This window comes from Bombus bifarius, unplaced genomic scaffold, assembly GCF_011952205.1.
Source record: "Bombus bifarius isolate JDL3187 unplaced genomic scaffold, Bbif_JDL3187 scf7180000009949, whole genome shotgun sequence".
Classification (NCBI taxonomy): domain Eukaryota; kingdom Metazoa; phylum Arthropoda; class Insecta; order Hymenoptera; family Apidae; genus Bombus; species Bombus bifarius.
Window position 1 is genome coordinate 85697 of NW_022885435.1, and position 26919 is coordinate 112615.

At 36.4% G+C, this 26919-nt stretch overlaps 3 protein-coding genes and 1 long non-coding RNA gene across 5 annotated transcripts in view; 2 read left to right on the plus strand and 2 right to left on the minus strand.

The window, feature by feature from the left end:
• Positions 1-17750, plus strand: part of LOC117215959 — a 41207-nt gene extending 23457 nt beyond the window's left edge. Inside the window, exons 3-5 of one of the 2 annotated variants that reach the window (XM_033462514.1) lie at positions 6838-6954; positions 13225-13421; positions 15995-17750. In XM_033462514.1, the coding sequence (XP_033318405.1) occupies positions 6867-6954; positions 13225-13421; positions 15995-16879 (1170 nt within the window). In that variant the 5' untranslated portion in view covers positions 6838-6866 and the 3' untranslated portion in view covers positions 16880-17750. Of the gene's footprint in view, positions 1-6837; positions 6955-12726; positions 12908-13224; positions 13422-15994 lie in introns of those variants that run through there. The other variant, XM_033462515.1, reaches the window with a different exon arrangement.
• LOC117215962 lies at positions 9076-26728 on the minus strand. The gene is made up of 3 exons (XR_004489256.1): positions 26718-26728; positions 16824-16826; positions 9076-9138 (listed from the first exon to the last, which is right to left on the minus strand). It is a non-coding gene; the product is annotated as an uncharacterized LOC117215962 (long non-coding RNA).
• Positions 21666-23239, plus strand: LOC117215960 (protein BUD31 homolog). The gene is made up of 3 exons (XM_033462516.1): positions 21666-21867; positions 22492-22614; positions 22691-23239. Exons 1-3 carry the CDS (start codon positions 21774-21776, stop codon positions 22906-22908), a joined length of 435 nt encoding a protein of 144 aa, XP_033318407.1. The 5' UTR covers positions 21666-21773; the 3' UTR covers positions 22909-23239.
• LOC117215961 lies at positions 23749-26552 on the minus strand. Its single transcript, XM_033462518.1, has 2 exons — positions 25423-26552; positions 23749-25032 (listed from the first exon to the last, which is right to left on the minus strand). The coding sequence occupies exons 1-2, from the start codon at positions 25708-25710 to the stop codon at positions 23749-23751; spliced, it is 1572 nt and encodes a 523-aa protein (XP_033318409.1). The 5' UTR covers positions 25711-26552.
• Positions 26729-26919: the final 191 nt, after the last annotated feature.

Sequence of the window (26919 nt, forward strand, 5' to 3'; positions counted from 1 at the left end):
CTATTACCACGCATGGAAACTAAAAATCAACACAAGCAAATGCGAAACCATGTTGAGACCCAAGTTAAGTGAAATCGACCCAACAGAAAGAGAACGCTGCAGAAAATGCCAAGTAAGAGAAAAAGCAAACAAAGGGGCACTCATACCACACAAAAACTGCGTAAAATACCTAGGAATAAACATAGACGACAAATTAAACTACAAGCAGCGCACCGAAATCCAACTTGCTAAGGCCAATAAAGCATTCTGGAGAATAAAAAGACTATTCTACTCCAAACATCTCGACAGCAAAGTAAAAATACTATGCTACCAAGCACTAATTAGACCAATCATTACCTACGGCTGTCCAATCTGGTACAATATATCAGCCTCCCAGATGGAAAAAATCCGCATATTCGAAAGAAACTGCATCAGGGCTTGCCTGAGCACATACAGATCCGAACACAGCGGATTCAAAAAATATGTAAAAAACAAAACAATATACGACCTAGCCAACATTCACCGCATCGACTGTCACATCCTAAAGCTAATAAGAAACCACTTCGCGCAAGCGGCAAAAATAAAAGAAAACAGCTTAATTTTCAGATGCCTATTTCCTAACAACGCATATTACAAAAGCACTCTGACAACAGGCCACATCCCCCCAGAAGCTTTCCTATACCTAGACGAAAAAAACTACCTCCAGGACCAAAACAACATCCCAATAATATATCACATAAAAAGAAAAACAGGGATCAAAACCATACTTTACGAAGAAAACATAAATGGACAGACCGCAGACTCCAGATGGAGATACAACATGGCCCTCCCCCGGAAAGACACCAAAGACACAGAAAAAACACAAAAAAATACTGGTGGGTACAGAACCCATAGCAAAATAAGAGAAAACATTAAACTAACAGAACACAATTCTGACACCCCATAACACAGGTGTAAAATGTAAATATTGTAAATATTTGTAAATATTGTAAACACTTGTAAATAATCCTATTGGACATCCCCCCTCGCCCCATCCCTCTCATCCCAAACCTCCCCAAAGTTACACAGCACCCAAAAAGCAAGCTACCGAAGCGTCCTGTTTTGCGACCAAGTTTCAGGACAGAAAAAACAAACAAAAACAAAATCACATAGAAGCTCCGCTCCCCCAGCGGCTTAAACCTAAAAATTATATTAAACACGAAAAATGTAAAGCGCCGATACATATTATAGCATGGCTACGTCGTACCGTTGCGTATCGGTACTTTTGCCTAAAACATCACTACAAAAATTCACCGTTTATTGCGAATACCAAAATGTATTTAAAATTGTATCTTGGGTTTAATAAACATCTTTAAATAAATATATTAAAAGTAGCTAATATTGTATATATATGTCGGAGATGAAAGGAAAACCGGAGCCTTCCCTTTGCAATTTTGGGAAAGTCTTCTAATGCTTCAGCCTAGATTTTATCATAGCTGTAAGCAATTGTTGTCATTTGTAATTGTTCGATATTTGTGATAGCAAAAGTGGGTTCGAGGTGACAACTGGTGGCCGAACGTAGCCACGGTCACGGGATAAACGTTTTGCCTGACGAAGGTGTGGATCGGTTGTATTGTTCTCCCTAGAAATCACATAGAATTGTACTTTGGAGATGTCGATATAATGGGACACACGTTGTATTAGGAATCAAACTCCAGACAGAAACTGCCTAGCAACGGCGTTTGGATTTTTCTCGATGCTTCCAAAGAGTATACAACAAACTTTTGACAGAAAATTGCCTAGCAACGACGATTGGAACCTTCTCGATGTCTCCAGCGAGCATATAACAAACAAATGCAGTCGTATAGCGAAAAAAGATTTTCATCAGATATTCATTCGTGTGATTGCCTTGGAAAATCATCGAGCAGTTTACCGAGTGTCTCAGCAATCGTATTTTTTTGTGTTTAAAATTATTCTACGCATATTAAAGAGTTATCCCATTGACCGTGGATTCGTGTGACCCTAGGAACATTGTTAATAGTGTTAATTAAATTCATTATTCGTAAAACCTATTAATCGTTAATCTCATTATTCGTTAAATTTATTATTTGTAAGATATATTATTCGTTACTCTTATTATTCGTTAAACTTATTATTCTTTAATCTAATTATTAGTTAGACCTATCGTCTGTTAATCTTATCATTCATTAAACTCAATATTCATAATATTTTGTAAAATCTTGTATATTCGCGTAAATATAATCTCTGTCTCGTAAAACGATGGCTAACTCAAACGAAGAATCGTTACGCGCCTTAAATTCTAATGTTAACCTGACATATATGTAATATCGTGATGTAATATGTTTACAAAAGTGGACAATAGAGATGTTAATCGGACAGATAAGACGATTGTGGCTTAACTTGAACTATTCATACCAAACGTACAGAACACAGCGCAATCCACACTCTCTCGGCAACGCCACTCGCAACCTCCGTCTCCGCTCGACTCGCACTCGGCTTCTCGACTCGCACTCTCTGCTTTTCGACTCGCGCTCTGTTTCTCGACTAACTGTTGTCGCATTCTATTGCCCTTTTCCTAGGCCCACCGCACACGTGTTCTGCAGACGCTCGTGGCCAGGGTCACGTAGGTCTTTTCCACGAAACTATGCACTTGAAAAGACCGATGACACATTGATGGGCCCGACGGCGCCTCGGCTCTCGCGACACTGTTCATAGTTCGTCCGATATTTCCCAGGCCTTTCGTCCACGATACTACATTCGGCCATCCTGCAATAACATCTGCCCTCAGATGTTGCCTTCTATCTCGCTGTCATCAGATGCGTCACTTTCGGCATTTAGGACCCAAGGTTTCATAAAATCGAGGTGTGCACGGGTCCTTCCTCAGGTACTGCTTCGCACGCTTTCTTCTTTTCTTGTAATTTCGCAGGTTCCCTTCCAGCTTACCTATGTTTCGTTCGGTTAGGCTACAGTCAAGGCAGTTGGATACCACGTGTTCGACCCTTTCGCGTAACCCCTTGAACCAGAAGTCCTTCTTGACCATAGCTTCTGTTTTGGTAACCTCGAAATGCCCACGCTCGTGCGCTTGCCTGACTACCTGAGCCCGCATCGCCTTCGATACTACTATTAGCACATCGTCCTCACACTCCTTATACAAAATATTGTTTCTTACTACCTGCCCATCGGCCTGACTGCACGTTGCGGCGTCCAAAATCCTACGGACTTCGATGTCCTTGTTCCGTGCCCTTCTCAACCGTGCAATCAGCCCGTCTTCACTCTCCGTTACATACATAGTGCTCGGCAGGGGGTTCCTACTCGGAGCATCTACATGCTGCATACTTTTCCCCGGCCGATGACACACCTGATACTTAATCTCGCCTAGTAACAAGGCCCATCTAGCCACACGCACACACAAATCTTTCTTTCTAACTACACCTATCGGACTCGCATACTCCAAGTCTGACGATTTGATGACACCCTCGTTTGTCCACGCTTCCATCAAATCATCTTCTTCCTTTCTTTCCGACGGCGCCAGTCTTCGCGGTCTTCGCGCTACCGGCTTGTCGCTTTCCAAAACTACTTTTTCGGTTATTCCGACGTCTCGCTTCCTCTCCGGCCTATACCCTTTAATAATATCCCGAATGGCTTCGCGGTAATGAGGTTCTCGTACATGCGACAAGTCGATCTCGTCGGATTGTTCTATCGCGTTTACTCTCAGTACATCCGGCGCGTCCTCGTGACCGTCGGTCTGATCGTCGAGTCGTAAAAATGTCACCTCGCCCCGTTTGACTCGCAACTCTACCTGGTCTAAAAAATCGGTACCTAAGAGTAGACTGTGTCTTGTCATTACCTTATTCGAGACAACATGCAGGGTGACAGTAAAGTCGTACCCGTCGACCGTCATTACCCTTGTAAACTCGCCCCAGGTACTATTGCCAACAGAACCAAAACCATCGAACCTAAGTTTGCAGTTTCCCAGAGGTGGTGATCCTAACCTCGCATACTCATCCGCTCGTATGAACGTAAGGTCACTACCTGTATCCACTAACGAGACAAACCTGCAGCCATCTATCGACACGTCCTTCAAGTACTTTCCCTTTTCGGATCTTGACACTACGCAAGTCTCTTTCGGTCGTGCCGTACACCTCGCTGCAATATGTCCAAATCCGCTGCACTTGAAACACCTAACACCTTCTCCCCTCTCCGGACACTTAACACTTAGATGATCCTCACTACCGCAAATGAAGCATCTTCTTTTCTTCATTGCGTCTACAGATTGACTGGGCTTCCCGTTCTTCTGGGTTTTAGCCGGCTTCACAATCGACTTTGCTCTGCGACTCTTCTGCTCTTCGTACATCACTAACCTCTTCCTCAACTCTTTGATTGACGTAGCGCCGTACAATACAGCCTTATTGTTCTCGTCGTCTATTATTCCATCCACTATGTATTCCACCTTTGCTTCCTCCTCCATGTCCACATGGCTGGCTATCTCGAGCATGCGGTACATGTAAGCCAAACACGCTTCATCACTCTCCTTTTTTGTTTCTTCAAGTTTCTGATGAACTTGCCTACTGTTGACTTTCCTCGAAAATTCTTTCACTAGCCCCCTCTTCAACTCATGCCAAGTCCTGGCATGACACTCGAAGCTCGCAAATATTTTCGCTGATCCCTTCAGCAGCTTCCTCGCGTAGACTGCCTTCTGCCCATCCGACCACATGCACGTATCAGCGACTTCCTCGAACGACTCGAACCATCGTTCGACATTTTCACCTCTGTTGCCACTAAACGACTCTAATGCATCTTCGACGTCTCTAAAACTCAGTGTCGAACCAACACATGCCCTTCGACAACATTCGTCACGGTCCTGATGCACCCTTCGCGTATCTCTCTTGTATTCTCTTGCGTTTTTCTTGTCATCTTCATCCTCACTTTCGTCGTCGCTTTCCTCTTCCGACGATATGTCGTTACCATCCATGGCCGCTCGTAGCCGTGCGCGTAATTCTACTTTTTTTCCCGTCGTTTTTAAACCCAAACTAGCGAGGCGCTCCTTCAACTCCTTCGTATTCATTTTCTCAACATCCTCACCTTCGTTGCAATCACGCTCAGCTCTCTGTACATTTTCTAAATCTCGTTGACCGGTTAGCTCTTCACCGCCCGTCGATCCCTTACGATACGATTGTCCAGCCCTACACGCCCGATTCAGCCTTGCAATCAGCACTGACCTCGCACCCGATATAGGGAGGTTCATTCGCGCGAGCTTATTCCTCAGCTCCTCCAGCGTCGAACCCTCTTCACCCGACAATCGTTCGTCCTCGACGTTTGCCATTTTTCACACTGCACAAACTTAAACAGTCAACGATATCGTCTTTTACCGCACCGCGTACCGGTAAATTCACAACTAGCTCGAATAGCTCTGTTAAACCGTTTCGTTTTCTGTCTTGTCCAATCCCGGACGAGCCCCCAAAAATATGTAATATCGTGATGTAATATGTTTACAAAAGTGGACAATAGAGATGTTAATCGGACAGATAAGACGATTGTGGCTTAACTTGAACTATTCATACCAAACGTACAGAACACAGCGCAATCCACACTCTCTCGGCAACGCCACTCGCAACCTCCGTCTCTGCTCGACTCGCACTCGGCTTCTCGACTCGCACTCTCTGCTTTTCGACTCGCGCTCTGTTTCTCGACTAACTGTTGTCGCATTCTATTGCCCTTTTCCTAGGCCCACCGCACACGTGTTCTGCAGACGCTCGTGGCCAGGGTCACGTAGGTCTTTTCCACGAAACTATGCACTTGAAAAGACCGATGACACATTGATGGGCCCGACGGCGCCTCGGCTCTCGCGACACTGTTCATAGTTCGTCCGATATTTCCCAGGCCTTTCGTCCACGATACTACATATATGTAGTAACTGGTGGATTCTTAGAGTAAGGACAAGTGATTGCTGGTAGAGTTTAAAGTTGAAGGTATTTTAATGAGTGATATTCGATAACAAAAGGACAGACTACGATATCGTCGCACGCCGACTCACACTCCGTGTCCGCTCAACTCGCACTCTGCTTCTCGACTGACTCTCTGCCCGTTTTAGCACTCTATTGTCTTTTCCTGGGCCCACCGCACACGTGTTCTACAGACGCTCGTAGCCAGGGTCACGTAGGTCTTTTCGGTAAAGCTATTTACCTGAAGGACCCGGTAATGCATTGATGGAGCCGACAGCGCCTCGGCTCTCCCGACATTGTCTGTAGTTAGCTCGACGTTTCCTAGGCCCTTCTCCCCGATACTACATATATAATAATATAACATATGCTTATAATAAGAACGCTATTTTTACTCATTAATATTTTCATTAATTTCAAACCGATTATTGTTTTTGTGAATATCTTGTACAAGTTATATTCAAAGGTTTTCTATGATAATAATTACAAAATTTGGTAAGTTTGAAAAATACTTAAAGAAATTGAATAGAATTCTATAAAAATATGGTTGAATAAAAGCAGATTGTAGAATGTTCGTAGCATAAACTAATTTTTAGACATAACAAGCTTAAAAACGTTGCTATTAGCAGACCATAAGCACAGCGCTTGATTACAACGCGATACGATCCTCTGAATAAAAGAACGTTACATTTATTAAAGAACTTTTTCTTTGAAAAGAGTACGTCTAACTAACTTACAATTATTAAGTAGACTAATCTATTTTGCCTAATACATTAAAAGGCAGAAGAAAATATACTACGTGGCAATAAATTTATGTAAGCGAAAAAAATATTAATATAATATTATTTATTATTATTTCAAAGTTTCTGAGATTTACTTACACCATTTGTGATTATATGTTTTATTTTGGTTCGTCTAGGATACGTGACAAAAATTGAATTGGAATTGATGGAAGCTCCGGATGACAGGATCCTCGTTGGACCGATACCATCTCAATTGAATATCACCGGTGAAATTAATTCAACTTATCCGAATGGTGAGTTAAATATCCCACAATACTCAGGACAATAGTAGCTCTTATCGTCCGTGAATTCGAAAGTTTTATATGGACACGATTCGCTTTGCCATTTTTTAGATCATAGGATCCCAAAAGATTCGAGATACATCTAAAGATTTAAAGTTTAACACAGAGAAATCGATCCTTTTGTGCTATTACGTTTGATTAAACGGACATTTCAATTTGCCCTCCCATGAAAAATCTGGCGCAGCAATTCATAAGGATAGAAATTTAATCTTGAGAAATAGTAGCGAGAGAATGGTAGAGAAAGTGAAAAAAGCTCGTTGGAAGAACAGAAAATGACAAGGGCATGTTAGCATGGTAGCAGTGCGTAGCTGGCACGATGTATTTGTCAGAGAAGCGTCAGGAATAGAGTTGTGGGCATTTGCTAGATCTTCATTGGAACCTGCCATCGTCGTGTTATAACGAAGGTACGGTCTGTTAATACGAGTATGGATGCTACCGACTCGACAATCAACCGCGGTGGTTGGGCACTGACGATACCAGTGACGTTGGTCTTAGGTTCGATAACGAATCCACGGTCAACGGGAGGATAGATATACTTGCTCACACAATACTCACAGATCGTAAGGCGCTACTCTCTTCGTCGATGAGAAGAATGAATCTTCGTCCCGATGATGCCACCGAGGAAAACTATGATGGGGTGTGTCTACGAACACGAGATCATCGGATTCGTCGAGTATAGTCCTCGTTCCGAAAGTAAGGGAAATTGACGTCGCTGTCAATTGGTCAATTTGGGACAAAGACTGCTTGTCCGTTTGAAGAATCTTAATTACCGAAAAAACCCAGGTTTTATAGCGGGTCCTCGGGCTAACTGGACTTGTGCTGTGTACGTGTCTCAACATCAGGTATTCATTGTCCGAAGGAACCGTTGGCATGTTTTACTGTCAGGTACCTCTATGGATATTCTTTTAATGAGGGTCATACTATCGCTCCATACCTTTGTTAGATGAAGCGCCCGTCCCGTTGACCGCGGCTACGTTCGGCGGCTGATGGTCGCCTTGAGCCCAAGTTTATTATCACCAATCGCCAACAAGTACAATTGGGCAGAATGACGGCAAATTGTTTAGTTACAACTGTAAGCTTTAATTACAATCTTACGGATTTTCCCGAAGTTCCAGAGGGGAGGCTCCGGTGTCCTTTCATCTCCGACATATTTAATTGCGAAATTTACAACAACAAACGAACCTAATAATAAATATATACATTTTCATTAATTTTTAATATAATATGTGCGCATGTTAATAAAATAAAAGAGATACGGAATGTAAGTCGAATAGAGAGAAGTTCGGCAGATCATTCATTGATCGACGGCCAGATTAGTTCCATATTCCAAGTATAAAATTAAATCGTTTGTAACGTGCAAAATAAGCCTCGCATGGCATTTTCGTACAGGCTGTCCGAAAGAATGGTTCTACACCGTAAAATGAAATTCAAGATCATGCCTTTTTCTATTCCATTGTATTCCACTTCACGAGAATAAAAAGTCTGGATCGCAACTTAACCGTTCTACAATGAAACTTTAATTTATTTTTCCAAAAAGAACAGTTCAGTTGCGAACAACCAGTTCAGTTCGAACAACCTGTATGTGCACGAATCTTTTTAATTATCTTGATACCTAGAATCATAGATTATACATATATATCTGGCTCTCTTTTTTCAGCAAGCAAGAAGGATAATAGCAATTCTAATTTGTAAAAGAATAAAACACTACTCACAACTACACTACCAAACTGCCACAACAATGTTACGTTTAACAGTGTTAAGCGTAAAATTTCAAGCCACAAAAGCCTCAAAGCTCTTAAAACGTTACTCGATAAATGAAAGAAAACAAAAACTACAAAGGCCACTATAATAAGGGTATACACGTACTCATCACATCATATATAAATGACAAACAAATCAGCAAAATATTACGTAATATATGTCAGAGAAGCGTCAGTAATGGAGTTGTGGGCATTTGCTAGATCTCCATTGGAATGGCCATCGCTGTGTTATAACGACGGTACGCCCAGCTACTACGAGTATGAACGCCACCGATTCGACAATCCACAGCGGCGATTAGGCACTCGTGACACTAGTGATAATGGTCTTAGGCTCGATAACGAATCCACGGTCAACGGGAGGATAGATATACTTGCTCTAACTCAAACGTGTACTGATCGCAAGGCGCTATTCCCTTCCTCGATGAGGTCTCAATCGGGAATGCCTCTTCGTCCCAACGACGCCACCGAGATAAACTCTGGTGGGATGTCTAAGTACCCAAGATCCTCGGATCGAAGTCGCTGTCGATTGGTCAATTTGGGACACAAGCTGTGACGCATGCTGCCAGACACACGATAATTGAACCCACAGGTTCCGAGCACAACCTGTGGAATTCTTCTTAATTTCGCTTTCTTTTTGCTTTTGCCAGAATTTCGTCTGGTACGGTCGCGCCTCGAGGTAGCCGTTCTTAATTTCATTCTTCCTGTGAGATATAGATCTTCTTACGCAGAGCGGCGGGGCGATTCATAATTCGACGCGCGGAGCATCAATCATTGCTAATTTTTGAAGTCTCAAGCAATGTTCAGGCCGTTGTACGATTCGACTTCGCAACCAAATTTTTGCGTTTAGCGCTGAGTAAAAAATACACGCGATTGGATGTAACACTGTATACGAATTGTTACGCCTGCCTAGCCAACTGCCTCGCGATCCGTCGAACGTCGAATCCTGTTTCGAACAGTTGTTTTCAGCGCAAACGTTCCGCTAAACAAATCGAACGAAGAGAACAACAGCAAGAGTAAAATATGATCTGAAAAAGCGACAAAAGAATAGACGAACAAATACACAATTTTTTGAACAGGTTAAGCTACGCCTGTGACAATAAGTTCTACCAATGTTTTAAAAATTCAAAAGACGCTGCCGCCGACAGAGTAGGATATCTGTATTTTACCGTCTTAGGGACACAATGCTTCCGAGAAGATTATCCTGCTTCTTGCAAAACTCAAATCCCATAAGTGCGATTAACGTGAAAGTGATATCTAACGTGAAATTTTCTTCTAACGACGAACATGCAAGCGTTCGAGTTGAGATTATTAAAAAAATTTGTTCGTATGATTGTTGGCAGCATTGGGCATTGTTTGGAGTAGGAGTTTGATAAAACTAAAGCAAAGGAGTATCAGAGTGGTTTGACGTGCAACAGTTCTAGTAAAATTTCGGCGAACCTCGAGGATGTTTGCTATTCGATTAGTGTTGTCAAATAAATCTGCTAATAAATATTAATCAACATAATAAAGCTCGATAATGTATGATAAAGTTACAAAATATATAGCTGTATAAAGATAAATATTGCATTCTGCCAAAATTACGACATTTTGAAAACATTTTGAAGAAGAAGATAAATTATTTTTACGCGTATAACTCTCGAATGGGAGCGAGTAGCGTAAGAGATAAGCGAGCGGAGTTGAATCGGCTTTATTGTACAAAATCCACACAATTTTCTCCATTTTATGAGAGATGGTATACGGACAGCTGGCGGTTAATGAAGTATTTCCCGCCTCCTATTCATCTATATGGATTTTCGAATGCGCGTAAGTACACAGACTTTGCATCGTCCTCGGAAATTTCAATCTCGATCAAAATGGTAGAACGAATTTTTCGATTTTTAGAATGAGACCGCCACAAGCGAGAAAATAAAGCAAACAGTGATCGGTGATACACATGACAAAACCAAAAATAGGATAAAGGAGCCGCCAAAAATAGGCCACCTAAATAATTTTTTCAATTTTTCAGATACAAAGAAATGTTTGAAACAAAAGTTGCTTGGTTTTCAGGTGGACGTGTTTATGAATTTTGAATGCTACCTCCATTTTTTAAATGAAATCACACATTTTTAAATGCCTATATATTGCGCAATATACATATTTGCCTATCTTATGTTTTATCTTTTTATTTACATTTGAAAAATGAAATGTGAATGATATAAAATATGAAAATTGAAAATTAGAAGAATTTAAGAGACGAAACTATAAAGATTACTTTTGCTACGTATCTATGGATCGAACGAATAAAAGCATGCCGGCTGCCGATCCATCGTCTCTGCCGGTTATTATCTGTCAAGGGAACAAAATTTACATGAAATTAAAATTCATTTGAAATTTAATATCTTGATATTGGCTTATACGAAAGATACGAGTAACTGATGTTTTGTTTGTTATGACAAAAAAAAAATATGATTCCCATTTAGACGTATAAATCTGACTTTTGCGGTGACCTTTTCAAGTTCGTTGCAAGATATAATTAATATCGGTGTAACTTGTTCCTCTCGACACTGTACAACATTTATTTCAAATATTTTCCCGTATCGGCTAGAGTTTTCGAGATGTTTATACGTTTCCAGGTAAACGAGGCTAACGTTTAGTTTAGTTTAGTTTAGGAAATTTGGCGAATTTTTAATGATTGGAAAATGAGGTATATTTGATGAAATAAGCAATACGAGGTTGTATGTTGTAGTAAATTGCGAAGATGTGAAAAACACTGTGACTTTTATCGAAATCGTATTTTAGAATATGAGACACGAAGTCGTACACATATATCTATTCTGTTCGTAGTTAGGTCCTTGATACTCATTTTGGATGTAATTGTAAAAAATGATCGTACCCGTAAGTAAAACATCGACGGAATCCAAAAATCATGCAACGTTTTCGTGTTATTCGTCATGAATAAATATGGTTGGATGTTTTCAACTATCTGTCTGCGCTTGCTCGTGCATCTCCAGCGGTTGTTGCTTTTGACCAATGTAGGTGTAGTACATTTCTTACAAACGTTGAATGAGTTACAATTCCGACTAGCTGTTGCAAGTGACCAGTTTAAGCGCGTTCTGGATGAACTCGAACAATTCGAAATCCTGTTTCATCTTTCTAGGCAGTTCCACAAATGGGGCATCAAAATTAACGAAAATAAATCCACACATGTAACCTTCACCCTGCGAAAACAAACCTGACCTCAGGTGATCATTAATAATATTACAATTCCTAACAAGGATTGAATCAGATATCTGGGCATGACTCTGGACAGGAGAATGATACGGAAACAACACATCATAGACAAATCGAAGCAACTCAAGGCCAAACTTAAAAAATTCTACTGGCTCATTGGCAGACGTTCCGACTTAAGCACGCAGAGCAAAATTACGCTCTACAAGACTATAATAAAACCTGTCTGGACCTACGGAATCCAACTATGGGGAACAGCAAGTAATTCCAACATTGAAATACTTGAACGCTTCCAATCGAAAACTCTAAGATCCCTAATAGATGCACCCTGGTATGTTACCAACGAAACAATACATCGCGACCTCAAGATACCCACAGTCAAAGAAGGAATAACAAAATGTACTAATAGATATATCATAAGAGTTAATAACCATCGAAACCCCCTAGTTACTAAATTACTTAATACGTCGGACCAGATCCGCAGGCTAAGAAAACACTATCCTTTAGATCTAAGCACTAGATTCAACTAGACATAAATAATTAGTCATGTTATTGCGCCACGCCAGAGAAACTTACTCAAAATTCTCAATGTGACAATTGATTATAAAGTACTTGTAAATAAAAAGAAAAAAAATCTTTCTAGACAGATGTTCTACTTTCTCTTTCACTTTGGCTTTTAAGGAAATAAGGTTTGTAATATTAGTAACGGGAAGAACGCAGCAGTGAGTAAATTGTTGCTTGGAAACCTTGCAATATTATTACCGTCACATTCAGGAATCATTGAGGATACTCGAGGAATATGGTATATCGCAGATGTGTTTGCCCTAGAGCCTTTAGCGGTTAGCCAAGAAAATCATTTTGGTCATCCAGAGGACTCATTAGCCTTTGTGCGTTCAGTCGGAAACTGAACGACATATAAAATACCTACTGTTTAAATCGTAAATATTTAAGGAATTAATTACTCTACAACAGATTTGAAAGTTTCATGCCACGGATTGTCATACATAACTCTGTTGTGAACTATACTGTTTGAAGTCTCACCTATATAAAAACAAAGAGATCTTCACGATGTACATCGATTTCAGTGGATCCTTCGATACCTGAAGAAGGTAGCTGCAGTAGTAGGGAAACGTCCGGAGGAAATTCCTTTCGGACACGGCTCTTACCCAAGACCCTCAAACAGTTTTGTTCACAAGAGTGTTATATTTAGTTAGACAATAAACTTTAAATAGTAACTCGAACGATGTTGTAATAGGCAGTCCAGAACTAGGTGCAGTTATACTCAGAGCTGAAGAGGCCTTGATAGTTATTTTCGTACTCTTTCTATGGGCTGCGGCAATTGCATTATTCTTCAATCGATGGGGCAAGATAAGAATGTTGGAACCATCTCAACCGAAATTCCTGCCACAAGACGAACAAAATTGTACCACGATTGAACAAAATCAACTACAGGTAATGCATAAATATATATTTTATTTATAATTGATACTTTATGACTATACGTTAGTACTGTGTACTGTGTATTGATCTTCGTGCTGTCTAATGCTGAGTTCAGACTGGCTAAAATTGTTTGCAAGCTATTCATAGTTGTAGCGTTGTTACTCGTTTAGTGTTGGTACGCGCAGCCACTTGTTGATTTTGTTCGTCTATAAATCTCAATATATGTAAAGATTTGCTGCTCGTATTGCATGTAATTGCATGTTTCATAGTAAAAACAAATAATGTTAGAAGAAAAAATGATTTAGAGCATCGATGCTGGAAGAGAATAAATTTTGATACAAGAGACAAATAATTTATTAAAAAACGAAGATGAATTGAAAAATTCTATCGAAATGTCATATGACAAATTACTCGGACCTATGAGAAATTACTTACCATAATCCAATAAATATTAGAAACAAGTATAAATTTTCGAATATCAATTTCAGTCAAAGAAGGAATGTTGATTACGTTAAATTTTCTATCAACGAACGATTCTCACGCTGATTGTTCAGAAGGCAGTAACATCGAAGTTTACAAGCTGCTTTACATCTGCTCATAAGTTATTTGCAAATAATACGCCAGCTCTACTGCAGGCACGAATACATCTGGATGCTGCATTATAATTGGTACCTTTGATGTAACGTCTCTTGAATAAGGAGTGTTCTCTGTTCGCTACTCGTTGTTCACAAATAAGTTCACAAGTGTCCAAAGCTGTTGACGAACGTAATTTGTAAACAACAATGTGGACCTAACGTAAGATGATCGAAAGACTCCTATACAATCCTAATTAATTATATAGTAGTAAAAAATTTTTTACTTGAGACTGACTGAATTATTGATGGCATCTTCTAATTGAGACGAACTAATTGAAATTTCTTAACTCAATTAGACATTAATGGCTGCGTCCTGATTGGCGTTCCGCTCAACTAACAGAATTTAATTGCTCTAAGCTTTCTGGTTGAAACTTACTTAACGGATATTTAACGATCAAATCCAACGAGAATAACATCTATACGTTACTCTTAATCAAGGTATAACAGCTTTCTGAACGTCCGCCAGGACAAATTGCAGGAAACTTCATATAAAAACATAAAAAGAAAAATATAAAGATAAAATTCAAATCTAAAGACAAAAATGTCGAAAGATCTTAGTCAATTTTTATCAATCTTTCAAATCATCTATTATTATTTCAGAGACCCGAACGCAGCTATCTTACATCATTTTCCACCAAATCGAGGTTGTACAATGCGACTATAAAAATAACATACAATTTCTTAATACCCAACACATAATCCACTACCAACAACATTTATCCTTAAAAAAATGTGCCGCATTCTTCCCGTAATTATCCTATGCGAAATATTATACATTTATAACTTGTGTTGCAGGACCGCATATTATTTATTGCTAAAATTAGTTGCTTTCAAACTTCTAGTTCCTTATCAGAAAGAAAACAAAAAATACTTTGTTATCGGTATCACAATAAATCGCTGCATTTCTATCAACTTTTATTACTTGACATGGACTTGGACACACACAAACACGTGCGCGCGCGCAGATCACAATATGGATTGTTTTCAAACTTTGCACTTCTGGAATGCTATTTTACTTTTACCGTCCACCGATTCATTTCTGATTTCTTCGTCGTGATTCCAAATAACCACTATGTATTTATTTTGACATTTCGACTTTATCATTTGCTAGATTCAAATTTCCTACTACAATTTCCTAGACAATTTTCTATGCAATTAGAGACTTAACTTCTCGAACATGAAATGTAAAATTTAGGGAAAAATGTTTCATTGAAAAACATGGATTGAGTAAATATTTTTTACATCCACTGTCCGGCATACATACGTACATATGCATAAATTCATAACGGAAAGGAGCAACGCAACAACGTAGATATAACAAACACGAGAGAAATGTTATGCATTAATGTTTAAAATATGAATAATATATTATATACGACACACTCTTATTAATTATGTATTAAATAATTAATAATTAAGAGAAGAGAAGAAATCGAAATTTTCATCCAACTAGGGAACTGGATTTTTTATATTTCTCAATATATTGAGAAATATTCCATACTGAAAGGCTGAATCTTTTACACATTCAATTCATTTCAATGGAAGGATGTTGCAAAAATCTGAATTACCATTAAATAAATTAAAAATTAATGGACAATTTATTTTCTATAGAAATTAAACTGATTTTTGAGATATTAAAGTTTCCAAATGGAATACTGTTTTTGATAAAAGTTTGATTTATATGTAAACAAAATGATATAGACATGTATACATCATAATCTTAATTATACCTAGAATAATGATCTATTCATCTTAATTTTATATAAAACGTAGGTAATACTTTTCAAATCTGTATCATATTTTACCCTGTTCATCGCGACTTTCTCTAAACAAACCATCGTTCTCTAAACAAACCACTCCAAACACGAATGTAGATTACAAAGATTAATTGAACTGTTTACAAGTGGCGATCAAAATTAATTTACAAATCATCTGTTTGTTTGTTCACAGAACCGACGCACATTCTCGAAATGCAATATTCTTTGCGAAGAGTGTCCAATAAGGCACGACTCGAACTACGCTTTGGGACAAATGAGACCGAGGCAAAACAGTGCGTTCATTGGTTCCAGCGTGTCCTTTCTCCCAGGTGGCGGAGGTACAGCGCGTCGCACGAAAAGCGCGTTCGACCTTCAATTTTCCGTGTTTACGGAAAATAACACGCTCGACTCCTCCAGTGAACAGGATACTTTAAAGAATTTTAAGCCGGCCTGCGATTCCACGAAATTATTGCTAGACGAACGAAAGACAAGCGTCTATCAGCTGGACAAAACCGGGACAACCAAATCTTTTTGTCGAAACAGAGGAATAAGTGTTTGTCAATTCGATGCTTCGCCAAAATTATGGCAACGAGATCGTGGAATGAGCATCTGCCAGTTCGATAGGATGGAGGTTCTCGCCAGGCCATTGCAGAGAGATCGCGGTGGAAGTATCTGTCAATTCGACAGAATGGACGTATTAGCGAGATCACTGCAGAGAGATCGCATGGGTAGTGCTTACCATTTTGACAGAATGGATGTGTTGGCCAGACCTAATGTAACTCTTGATAAATTCTTGTTGAGAGAAAAACGCGTTAGTATGTGCAACCTTTTGGGAAAAAATGAGAAAACGACAGAAGGAATTCAAATGGAACGGCATTTAAGCAACGGCAACGTTGGGAAAATCGGGGAAAAAGATACATCGGGCGAGGAAGAGAGAGGCAGGATTATGGCGGAGGAACAAAAGACATTTATTAAACAAATACCCAAAGAGAAGAAAAATAGCTTTTGTCGATCGAACCAACCATCTTGCAGCCAAACTTCTGATACTGCATTTGGATATAAAGGTACTTGCGTGTAGCGTGAGAACTTGTAGAATTCGTCAAGGAAGAGCTGCAATTGTGTGACACAATTTCCAAGATAATGGTTTTGTTCGGAAACGATCTCAAGATTGACATTCTTGCGAATATATCATACATATGTATGTATATATAACGAATTAATTACTCGTTTTGAACAGAATTAACATTGTATTTAAATATTACGTATGTATATTGCTTTTGATATGAACACTTTCAGTTCGCTTATAGTGTTTCCTGTAAATGAAATGTTGGACAAATTTCTAAGAGAAACGTGAAATTAAATATGCATTGTACAGAATAACCCAGGTCAGTATTTTACCAAATTATTAAAAAACAAATATCTTACACGTATTTTTAAATTTATAAGGAGGAACGACTCGTTACTGAACGATCGTACTAAATTTATATGAAAAAATTATATAATCTGTACAGCTAACAGCTAAAAAATATTTTGTCAGGATAAAAAAATGTCATGGAAATAGATGAAAACTACAAATTACAATAAAATTCAAGGAATTAAAAAATAATGATAATAAACAACGTGATAATCTGTCTTTCAAATATAGAGGAAAGATACAAATATCTCGTATTTTATTTATTCTTTCGAATTTTTATTATGTTATTCGAATTCATTCTTATCCTATTGTATATTTATCCATTAGTGATGAATAAAATTTGATTTATCATTTTTATTCGAATTTTCAGTATCCAAATAACTTTTTTACTATATCTTATTATCCCTTACTATAATGTAATAATGTAATAATTTGAAGTGCGAGTACTAAATGATAACAGTTGCAACGTTGTAAATAAGTAGTTGACCGGATTTATAAAGAAAGATATTCTTTTAAGCATTGCAATTTATACTTCTTTTCTCAAACGAAATATATTTACTAAAATCTACTATAATTTTAGTCTTCAGCTATTAAAGTGAAAAATATTCAAAGAATATTCGATTTCAAAAACTACAGCGAGTCACGAATAAAGCGACTAATCATATTCAAAATCATATAGTAAAGGTATTGTTGAAAAGAGAAATTGAATATACTAAATATTCTGCCGTCTTCCATATAAATTTATTAGAAAAAAATTTTAATTTATTATTTAGTTACAATGCATCCGTTTATAACTGTCATCTACTGAAAGACTAGCTATTAAATGTTGTACGGGAAAGCCGTTTTATATTTCCAAGTCAACCGTGTTTTATATCTCACAAAAAGCAACATCTACATATTCGAGAGTGACAATATATTTTTAAATGCAAACTACTGTTAAGCAAGTGCTACTTGTATAATTATCGAAAAGATAAGTTATCCATTGATTTATGTTATTATTTACTTTTTTCTATGTAATTTATGTATAATTTGAGACCACTTCTGCAAAAAGAACCTTGATAACCTTATATCACTATATATAATTAGCTATTTATATAATTTATAGCATTTAATTTCCGACAGTCTAGGTGTAATAAAGTTTCATCTCTTCAATTGTAGAAAAACCTGGAACTTTAACATTCTTCGATCGTCTAAAACCTCCATTTTCCATCAAATATGTTTTTGAATTAGAAAAGTTCGTTTGCGATAGATAAATAATCTTTACCACTAATTGTATCTATATGAAATCTAAATTTGTGAGTCTTTTCAAGCGCAATAAGTATTATTAAGTTTTACTGCAAAATATTACATCGTTTACACAGAATTAATCACATTTATGCAAAATTTCAAAGTGTAATATATAATAATAAATAATAATAATATAGTGCAATTTTTCAGCGTTTCTTTATTCAAAATTAAAACTTAACAAAAATCAAATTAAAACTTAAGAAAAATATTCCTCGGGCCCAGCAAACTTCTCTACACGAACCTATGGAGCATCCTATGCACGAGAGCCACAGCGAGTCTCAAGTTCAATAATGTCCGCCAATTTGCCTCGTATCGTAATGAAGAAAGCTATAACTATATAACATCCAGTAGCACACAAGACTCTGTATATTACACATTATTTCGTTAAAAAATTAGCGTATCTTATACACGCAAATTTTCTCTGTGATTCTTTCGTTGCACTTATGTAATGTCCCCAGTTTGCCGCTTTCAATTTTTAACTAATTTCACGGAATTTCCACCGAAAGCTTTTCGCTTTTATCTCCGAGTCACGGGTGCCCGTGTCTTCCTTGATTCGTTTTGCTCGCTCGAAATTTTATCCCTGGCTTTATGCGAATTTTATGCAATATTGGATTTTGCGGAATCTTGCCACCTCCACCTCCTTTAGCATAATTTCTTCTTCGTGACCTCACCGAGCTACCCTCTTAAGGAATTTTCAGCGGTCAAACTGAAGTCTTGTTTCGTTCCTTTTGTTTCTGAACTTCGATCGCCATCCTCTCTGACACTCTCCTCTTCGTGGCTCTGCTCAGAGAGGACGAATCGTCGCAGCGTCGTGTAAGAACAATCAGCTCGCTTTTCCTGTACGCTTCTTCTTCGTTTTTCGTCTTGGAGATTGAAGCCTCGTTATGTCAGAGCTGCCGCGATTTCGGGGTAATTCCACATGCTCTCTGGCTGTGTACCTACTGTTGCTACTTCTCCTCCTCTTCCATCGCTTTTTATATCTACCAACACCAAGAAAGGTCTTGTTTTGGACAGAACAAGGTCGTTCGACTCTTACATTTTAAGCGATTCGAGATGCGAAGAAAAATGTTACAAGTTTGGATTCTATCGAGTGGAGTAAAATGAAATGAAATCATAATCTATTTCATGTAAATCTTAGAGATCAAACTAGAACGCTCCTTGAGGCTACCGCACTATATACAGCTTTGTATCTGTACAAGACTTACCAACGTAAACTATACATTATCCTATAATCCAGCGGTTGAAACATTAACAGAATTTATTACAATTGTGTATAATAGTAATGTATTTTGCACGTTACTTTATACACTGTTATTCGAGCATTAGTAAAAAGAGTGAACGAAAACTACTGTTAAAAAAATATATTCAGTCCCTGGTTACCGAATTAATTCAACCACACGCAGAAATTTCATTTTTCTACTTGTAATATGTCAGAGACGCATATTCGTATGTATATTATGTCGGATAAAGGACAAATTATCATTGGTTGTTTAAACTGTTTATAGATGATTATGCACATATATACATATAGCAACTATTTAATTTATTATCTCCTTCTTCCACGTCGCTTAATTTTAATAAAAAAATTTAAAATACTGAAAATGTTAAATTTGATTGTAGTGATTATAGTAACCAGAGTCTGTACGTGTCTTTATAAGTGACAGAAAATAAAATACACGTATAAACCTGAAAAACCATCAGCAAGTCTCTGGGAACGAGGTTAACGGCATCGACCGATAATACAGAAAACTAGAGGTCGGATGAACCGTGTCTGAAAGGAAAGAAAACTTTTTCTTTTTTTCGTCAAACATCAACCATGGGACGAGCAGTATATATCGATCGATTTCTTACTGGTCGCGCTACTAGGAATCAATCAAGCCCTCAGGTCGTCGATGCTCTTCTTAACCGACAGTCAGTCTAGAACGTTTCGTGAGAACGTAACACAGCGATTTCCACATCATCTATTGACATTTTCTCCTTCGGCTCCTCCATTCTTCCAAATAGCAAAAAAAGCTCAATGGTAGAAAAAAAAAGTTGCTGACACAGCATTCGTTTCGTGGCATTCTTTGTGAATGTCTTTCTGAGTGTCGATAATAAACTATCGAGCACACGTGCTTTCTTCTTCTTCAAACACGATGGCGTTTGCGATCGATTGCGATTTTTTGCGTCTTGTCAAATCTTCTTCGAGTTTTCCTATCGTTTTATAAACTACGCATTTCGTATCACGCAACACTTTACGTCCGACATTTTGTTCTTTATATTTTCGTACCATACATTTTTGGAATAAAATGGTGAGCTTTCGAAAAATTAGTGTTGACTATAGACTAAATACAATTCTGTTCAGTAAACCTTCTAGACCAGTCGAATTTGCCTTCAAACTACCCAAAATTGGGAAAAATGGTAAACAGTATATTTTCTACGAAATGATTTTTGTGTGATGTTGTGATTTTTAAATGATAATTTAATATAATATATATAAAATAAATGAATTTTATTACATAATTTAGCATTTCCTATCTTGCAACGAAGTTTTAATGAAATGATAATTATGGTTTTCTTTTTTTACTTGTTCTGTAGGTGAGTGTACAATATCATTAGACATATGGTTTATAGGAGATTAATCTACTCATTGGTGCATAATATATGTATTATTTATTATAAGAATTAAAGATAATATGTTCTACAGGTTGAGAATGCTCGTGTAGCAGAGCATTGATTATAGAAATAATTGTTTAATATATCCAAATATCTTTTAAATGATGCTTTAGAATTTCATCCATTCTTATTGTTTAATTCTTCTTCCGCTCTTCTTCTACCAATTTTACGTATACATATGTATAGTCTTAATATAACTATAGTAAATATAATATAACAATAACTATATTTTGTAATTCTGAATGGTTGTAAATTCTCATCAAATCAATGTTTTAAACAAATGTCGATACGCATAGTATCTGTGCATGAATTTTTCTATTTTACAAAAGGTGCATTATGCAGCACGAATTTATTCTGTACAATATTGAATTATCTTGATATTTCTGAAGAAGAAACTGTTTTAAAAAAATATGAGAACGGTGTTTCATTTGTGGTTTGCCGCCATGCCGCCATTATTCGTTTGCTTTGATTCGTCACGGCAGTAACGTATCTATAGCTATGCATAATCAACACAGGTACACAAGTGCACAAGTAACGGCATTATAACTCTACGACTTGACATTACTGTAAACTGTATATTGTATACTTTTCCTGGTAACGCTGATGCGAATTAAAAATGCCCAAAGTACGTAGAAGTAAGAAACCTCCGCCAGATGGTTGGGAATTAATTGAACCGACGCTAGAAGAATTAGAACAGAAAATGCGAGAAGGTAAGAAGAAAAAGAAAATACAGGTTATGACTAGAAGGTTATGTTGATAACGAAATGTTTCTATTTGCTATACGAAATACAATGTCGCGAATAATTATCAACTCAACCATATTTCTAGATTTTTCATAATATTAAAATAAAAATTTACAAAATCGTTTATATAATTTCATATTATAGTATAAAAGAAAACTGAAGATACAAAACAAATAATATTTTTTTCTTTCGAAGTCTGGGAAAAATATCAACTTAATGCTGATTTTGTTAAGTTTTCATTTAATGTTTAGTGCGTCATGAGGACTCGACGATAGCCATCGCAATAATTCTATTCTGAAATCTTGAAACCATTTTTTGTAACACTGATTGTATAAATAGGAGCATCATCTTATTGAAAAAATTGTCTTTTTGTCTCCTATTCTGTTTATAAAAGACAATAATTTGCCATGCAGCATCTCCTGATATCCTATAACGTTCAATTTATCCTTTACAATAACAATTTCATTTAACACATCCAGCCATGATTGATGGTTTCTTGGAAATATCGAAGAGATAATGGGAAATCTAAATGTGTTTGAGTCTAAAATTATTCTTTTAAATAATTCTAATCTATTGATGTTTGAATCATAGCTGAAACGGAACCTCACGAGGGCAAGCGAAAACAAGAATCTTTATGGCCCATATTTAAAATTCACCATCAGAAATCACGATACATATACGACTTATATTATAGACGGAAAGCGATAAGTCGCGGTAAAGTATCATTGATTATTTCATTTCCTTACTTTTCTCACTGTTATTTACTCTTTTATATGTTCTATGTTTTCAGAATTGTATGATTATTGCCTGAACGAAAATATAGCAGATAGAAATTTGATAGCCAAATGGAAGAAAGTGGGATACGAAAACTTGTGCTGTCTACGTTGTATACAACACAGGGATACTAACTTTGGTACAAATTGTATTTGTAGAGTACCTAAGGGCAAACTCGAAGAAGGCAGAATAGTGGAATGCATTCACTGTGGATGCAGAGGATGTTCTGGATAACATTTAGCAATGACTACAAGATACGTATTTATGTTTCTGTTAATGATATTGCATTGTATATTACCTAAAACTGTATTGCATAATATCGATGACCTATGAAAGTATCAAGTTATAAATTAAAAGCATATGTACCTTTATTATACCTTATAATTCTCTCTAATTGTACAATTCTCCATCTCTACTGACTAATTCCAAGTATTTTTAAATAGTCTAAAACAACATTGTTCTTTTTATGTAATTGCAGACTTCTTACATTTGAATTTATCATATAAATAATTGAAATGTATGGACGAATTAGAAACTTTTCATCTGAAGTGAAATAGAAAATAAACTTTGGTTGGTATTATTAGATCATAAGTAATTCGCATGAATGAAATGAAGTCAAACTTTGAATTTTTGGGTAATCCAATTTAATTTGTATTCTGTAAATTCATTTGTAAACTTAATATGTACACTTTATTTATCTTTTAGAATTAAATAATATAACTTCAAATATAAAGCACACTCTGAATAACATGTAGCGATGATAATAAAGATGTGTTTATGTTCTTGCTAATGGTATTGTATCGTAAAGTACCAAAAATCTAATTTAAATTGATTACTTGTGTTCTAACAATTCCAGTTAAAAGTTAACATAAGATAATCTACGTATGTATAAAGATTGAAAATTTTTTAATTATTTTCTAATAAAATAAATAAATCTCTGTTCGATTTGAAAAAGTAAAACTGAACTAGAAGCTGATGCAAGATATGTATCATATCGATAATATATAGATTTTTCGTATAATATAATTTTTACCACTGATTTCAATACTTTTAATATGAAGTGAACGATAACTTTTAATTCTGGTATTTTTTGTAAAGTTCTGTAAAAACCGTCTGACATTCTTTATGAGTAAACGTTTGTGTGTATTGGTTATTTAATATAATAAATCTTTTACCCTTTCGCCAAACTGTAGCAGTTGGTGGTGAGTCACATATCATTTCTTTAATAGGATGACAAATCGTATTTGTTCTTGCAGATAAAAATGAAATAGCCGATCGACATTCTGAAACGGTGAAATCTCTTTGAGAAGTTTGTGTAGCGATTCCAATAATTTGCCAAGAATATTTAACGCTACATTTGTAGACTGATTCGTCATCGAGAAGATTGCTTTCCTTAACTAAATTGTCTAAAAGTGTCTGTGATGTTTGTGAACTTGTACCAATGACCTGCCAAGAATATTTTATCTTGCACATATGGCCGTAGTGCGAGTTTGTACTATCCTGATATTGAGATCGATTGTTCCGAAGAAACGATAGAATCGAATGGCCAATGTTCTCTCGAGAATGATGCCGAAAATTACGCGTAGCCAACATTTTACTATGCATAGTCTCTATCGTATCGGGTCCGTTCATTTTTAAAAAATTGTCTGATGTCGAAACATCAAACATGCTACACTGAAGTTGATTAAAGGCTTCCGATTCGATATGTGTAATTGGATACTTTAATTCTTTCCCACAATCAATGATATTATTAGAAATTGTTCCTCTTATGGCTACGTCGATATTTTCTAAGACAGATTCACAATAAGGATCAAAAATACATTGTTTTTTAACGTCTTCTCTCTTCGTGGTCGCTGTTGGATTTGTTGAACTTAATGTAATTGAAACATTCGAGGTGTTCCTTGACATAATTGAATTATTGATATTGTTTTCCATCAGATGTATCTTTTCCTTAGAACTTGATGACAAATATTTAGTTCGAGTAGTATCATTCTGCGATCGACGAATAACATTTTCTGATTCGTGTAATTTCAATTTTTTATCATTACCGTTTGTTTTTGGAAGATTCGATGAGATGCGATTAATACCGCCAATTCTTGTTTTCTCATTAATTTTATCCATTTTCTTCCGTTTACTTGTTTTAATTGCGTTTTCATCCATTGCAGAAGAGTAACTTTTGAACGAAGTCAAAGGCAGATTAGAAATCGATGAAGGAAATATCAATATTTGTTGCTTTTTAATTTCTGGTTGCTGAGAGAAATTTACTTTCTTAATGTTTACAAAACTGTAACTTCTATTAATCGAACGTAACCGTTTTCCTGATGTTTCTACTTCTTTGTGTTTACTTACTATATTAGTCTGAAAACACATTAACGTTGCATATTAGGCTATGAAATTTCACTCTATGCGAACTTTGTTTTAATATTATCGTCTGGAATAGTAATATAGAGAATGGAGTTCTTGCAACCGTTAGAAACAATAACTATTTTACCTTTTATTTAATATTGGATAATAGTAAAACATTTAATTGCGTTTATTTGATTTTATTGATATATATATAAGAAAAAAAAATATATATATATATATATAAATTTCACTTATGATAGCGTAAATATAATTTTCTTTGATGATAGAGGTTTGCTTTAAAAAATGTTCTCTTTAATTTTAGAAATCTTGTATCTATGCGCGCGTAGGAGAAATCAAAAATGGAAAGACGAGAAAAACAATAACTCAGCTTAGATGAATAACCTGGTTCGGATAGGGTATTGGATCTGTACAGCTTTTTACTAGAAGGCTATATGGTTTCTTTAATAATGGCATCGTTGCGCCGTTATTACATTGGTATAACTTAACGAAGTCCACTTTTGGTACGGAAAAATTGCACTGCATTGCATCACCACGTTTCTTCGTAAATATGGTCCTTGTTATCGGTACAAAAACATTTTCCGTAATCACTTCCACTTTTGGTGCAATCAATTTTTTCGATTTTAACGAACTCCGTATACGGTTGCTTTTTGCGCTACCTTTTAACTCCATTGCCTTTCCTAATCGAATGTTACATACTAACCTTTCCAGAACTAAATAATTTTTTAGCCTGTAATATATATTAGGATGTAATAATAAAAATTACTTTTTATAAATTATTAATTGTAGAAACGGGATTTGTCGCATAGTATTGTAGAGAAGACTATAATCCACTAAAATTTACTGAAGATGAATACATTTATTGTCGATAACTTACTTTAATTGTTAATTGATATTTTACTAAAACACAATGTTGCGTATACATAACATCAAATGTGAAAAAAGGATATATGATTTCCGTGTGTTTATTTCACTTATGCAATTTACTTTTCAATTTGTCACATCTCCAAGATAGGTGAAATTAAAGACCAGTTTTAAGTAAGTGGGAACGAAGGTTAAAGTTAAAAAAAAAAGAGAGAGAAATAGGAAAGAAAAGAAAAAAGCCGCATACATTTTATCGTAATTCTCTTATTTCATATGAAAAATTTTCATTAGATCTTCATTAATTCTAGTAATTCCACCTGTTTCCAAAACAGCTGGTCAAGTGCTCTTGCACTGCATTGGTAGAATGTGATGCTACACCATTCTACACGAACTATCTCTTATTGTGTGTAGAGTTTCACGTGCCCAGAAATGTTTGTTACGTATATTTGTTGTTCCACATTTATTAAATGTTGTCTCATCAGTAAATAATATCCTTACGGGGAAACTGGAATTGCGTTAAATTTTCCGATTTGTCGTCATTTGCAAAGATTATTTCTTCTTGAATTTTCTCGAATACGATGCAGTGTTCTATCTCCCAGATTCGGATTGTCGTGCTGAATTCGCCTTATCTTTGAAATATCTTTGCGTTGGGTATAGTCCTATTGAGATGTTTTTTCGGCGTATAAATTTTGCACTTTTATGCTATTACTGTCCGCCGCACCGTAACAAAACTGTATGTCCGAAAGTTCTCTAAATGTATATATATTGTAATAAATAAGGCTAGAAATGTCGCTATAAATACAACTACACTGCACACAACACTCACTACGCGTACAATACACGCACTACACACACAATGCACCCAAGTAACACCCTAACTTGATATTTTCAGATCTTTGAAGGTTCTTCGTCGACCGTTGGAATGATTCTGTTCTTCAAAAATTGTTCCTACCCTCTTGCTTCAAAATGACTAAAACTTGGCAATGGTTTATTTCGAAAAAAATTTACGATATAAGG

What these genes read in the sequence shown, in the direction of transcription:
- LOC117215960 (XM_033462516.1), top strand. Translation starts at nt 21,774, where the DNA reads ATGCCCAAAGTACGTAGAAGTAAGAAACCTCCGCCAGATGGTTGGGAA. An exon ending in AGAACAGAAAATGCGAGAAG is followed by an intron (nt 21,868 to 22,491) that starts GTAAGAAGAAAA and finishes TTTGAATCATAG; the next exon opens with CTGAAACGGAACCTCACGAG. An exon ending in ACGGAAAGCGATAAGTCGCG is followed by an intron (nt 22,615 to 22,690) that starts GTAAAGTATCAT and finishes CTATGTTTTCAG; the next exon opens with AATTGTATGATTATTGCCTG.
- LOC117215961 (XM_033462518.1), bottom strand. Translation starts at nt 25,710, where the DNA reads ATGGAGTTAAAAGGTAGCGCAAAAAGCAACCGTATACGGAGTTCGTTA. An exon ending in CAATACCCTATCCGAACCAG is followed by an intron (nt 25,033 to 25,422) that starts GTTATTCATCTA and finishes ATGTGTTTTCAG; the next exon opens with ACTAATATAGTAAGTAAACA.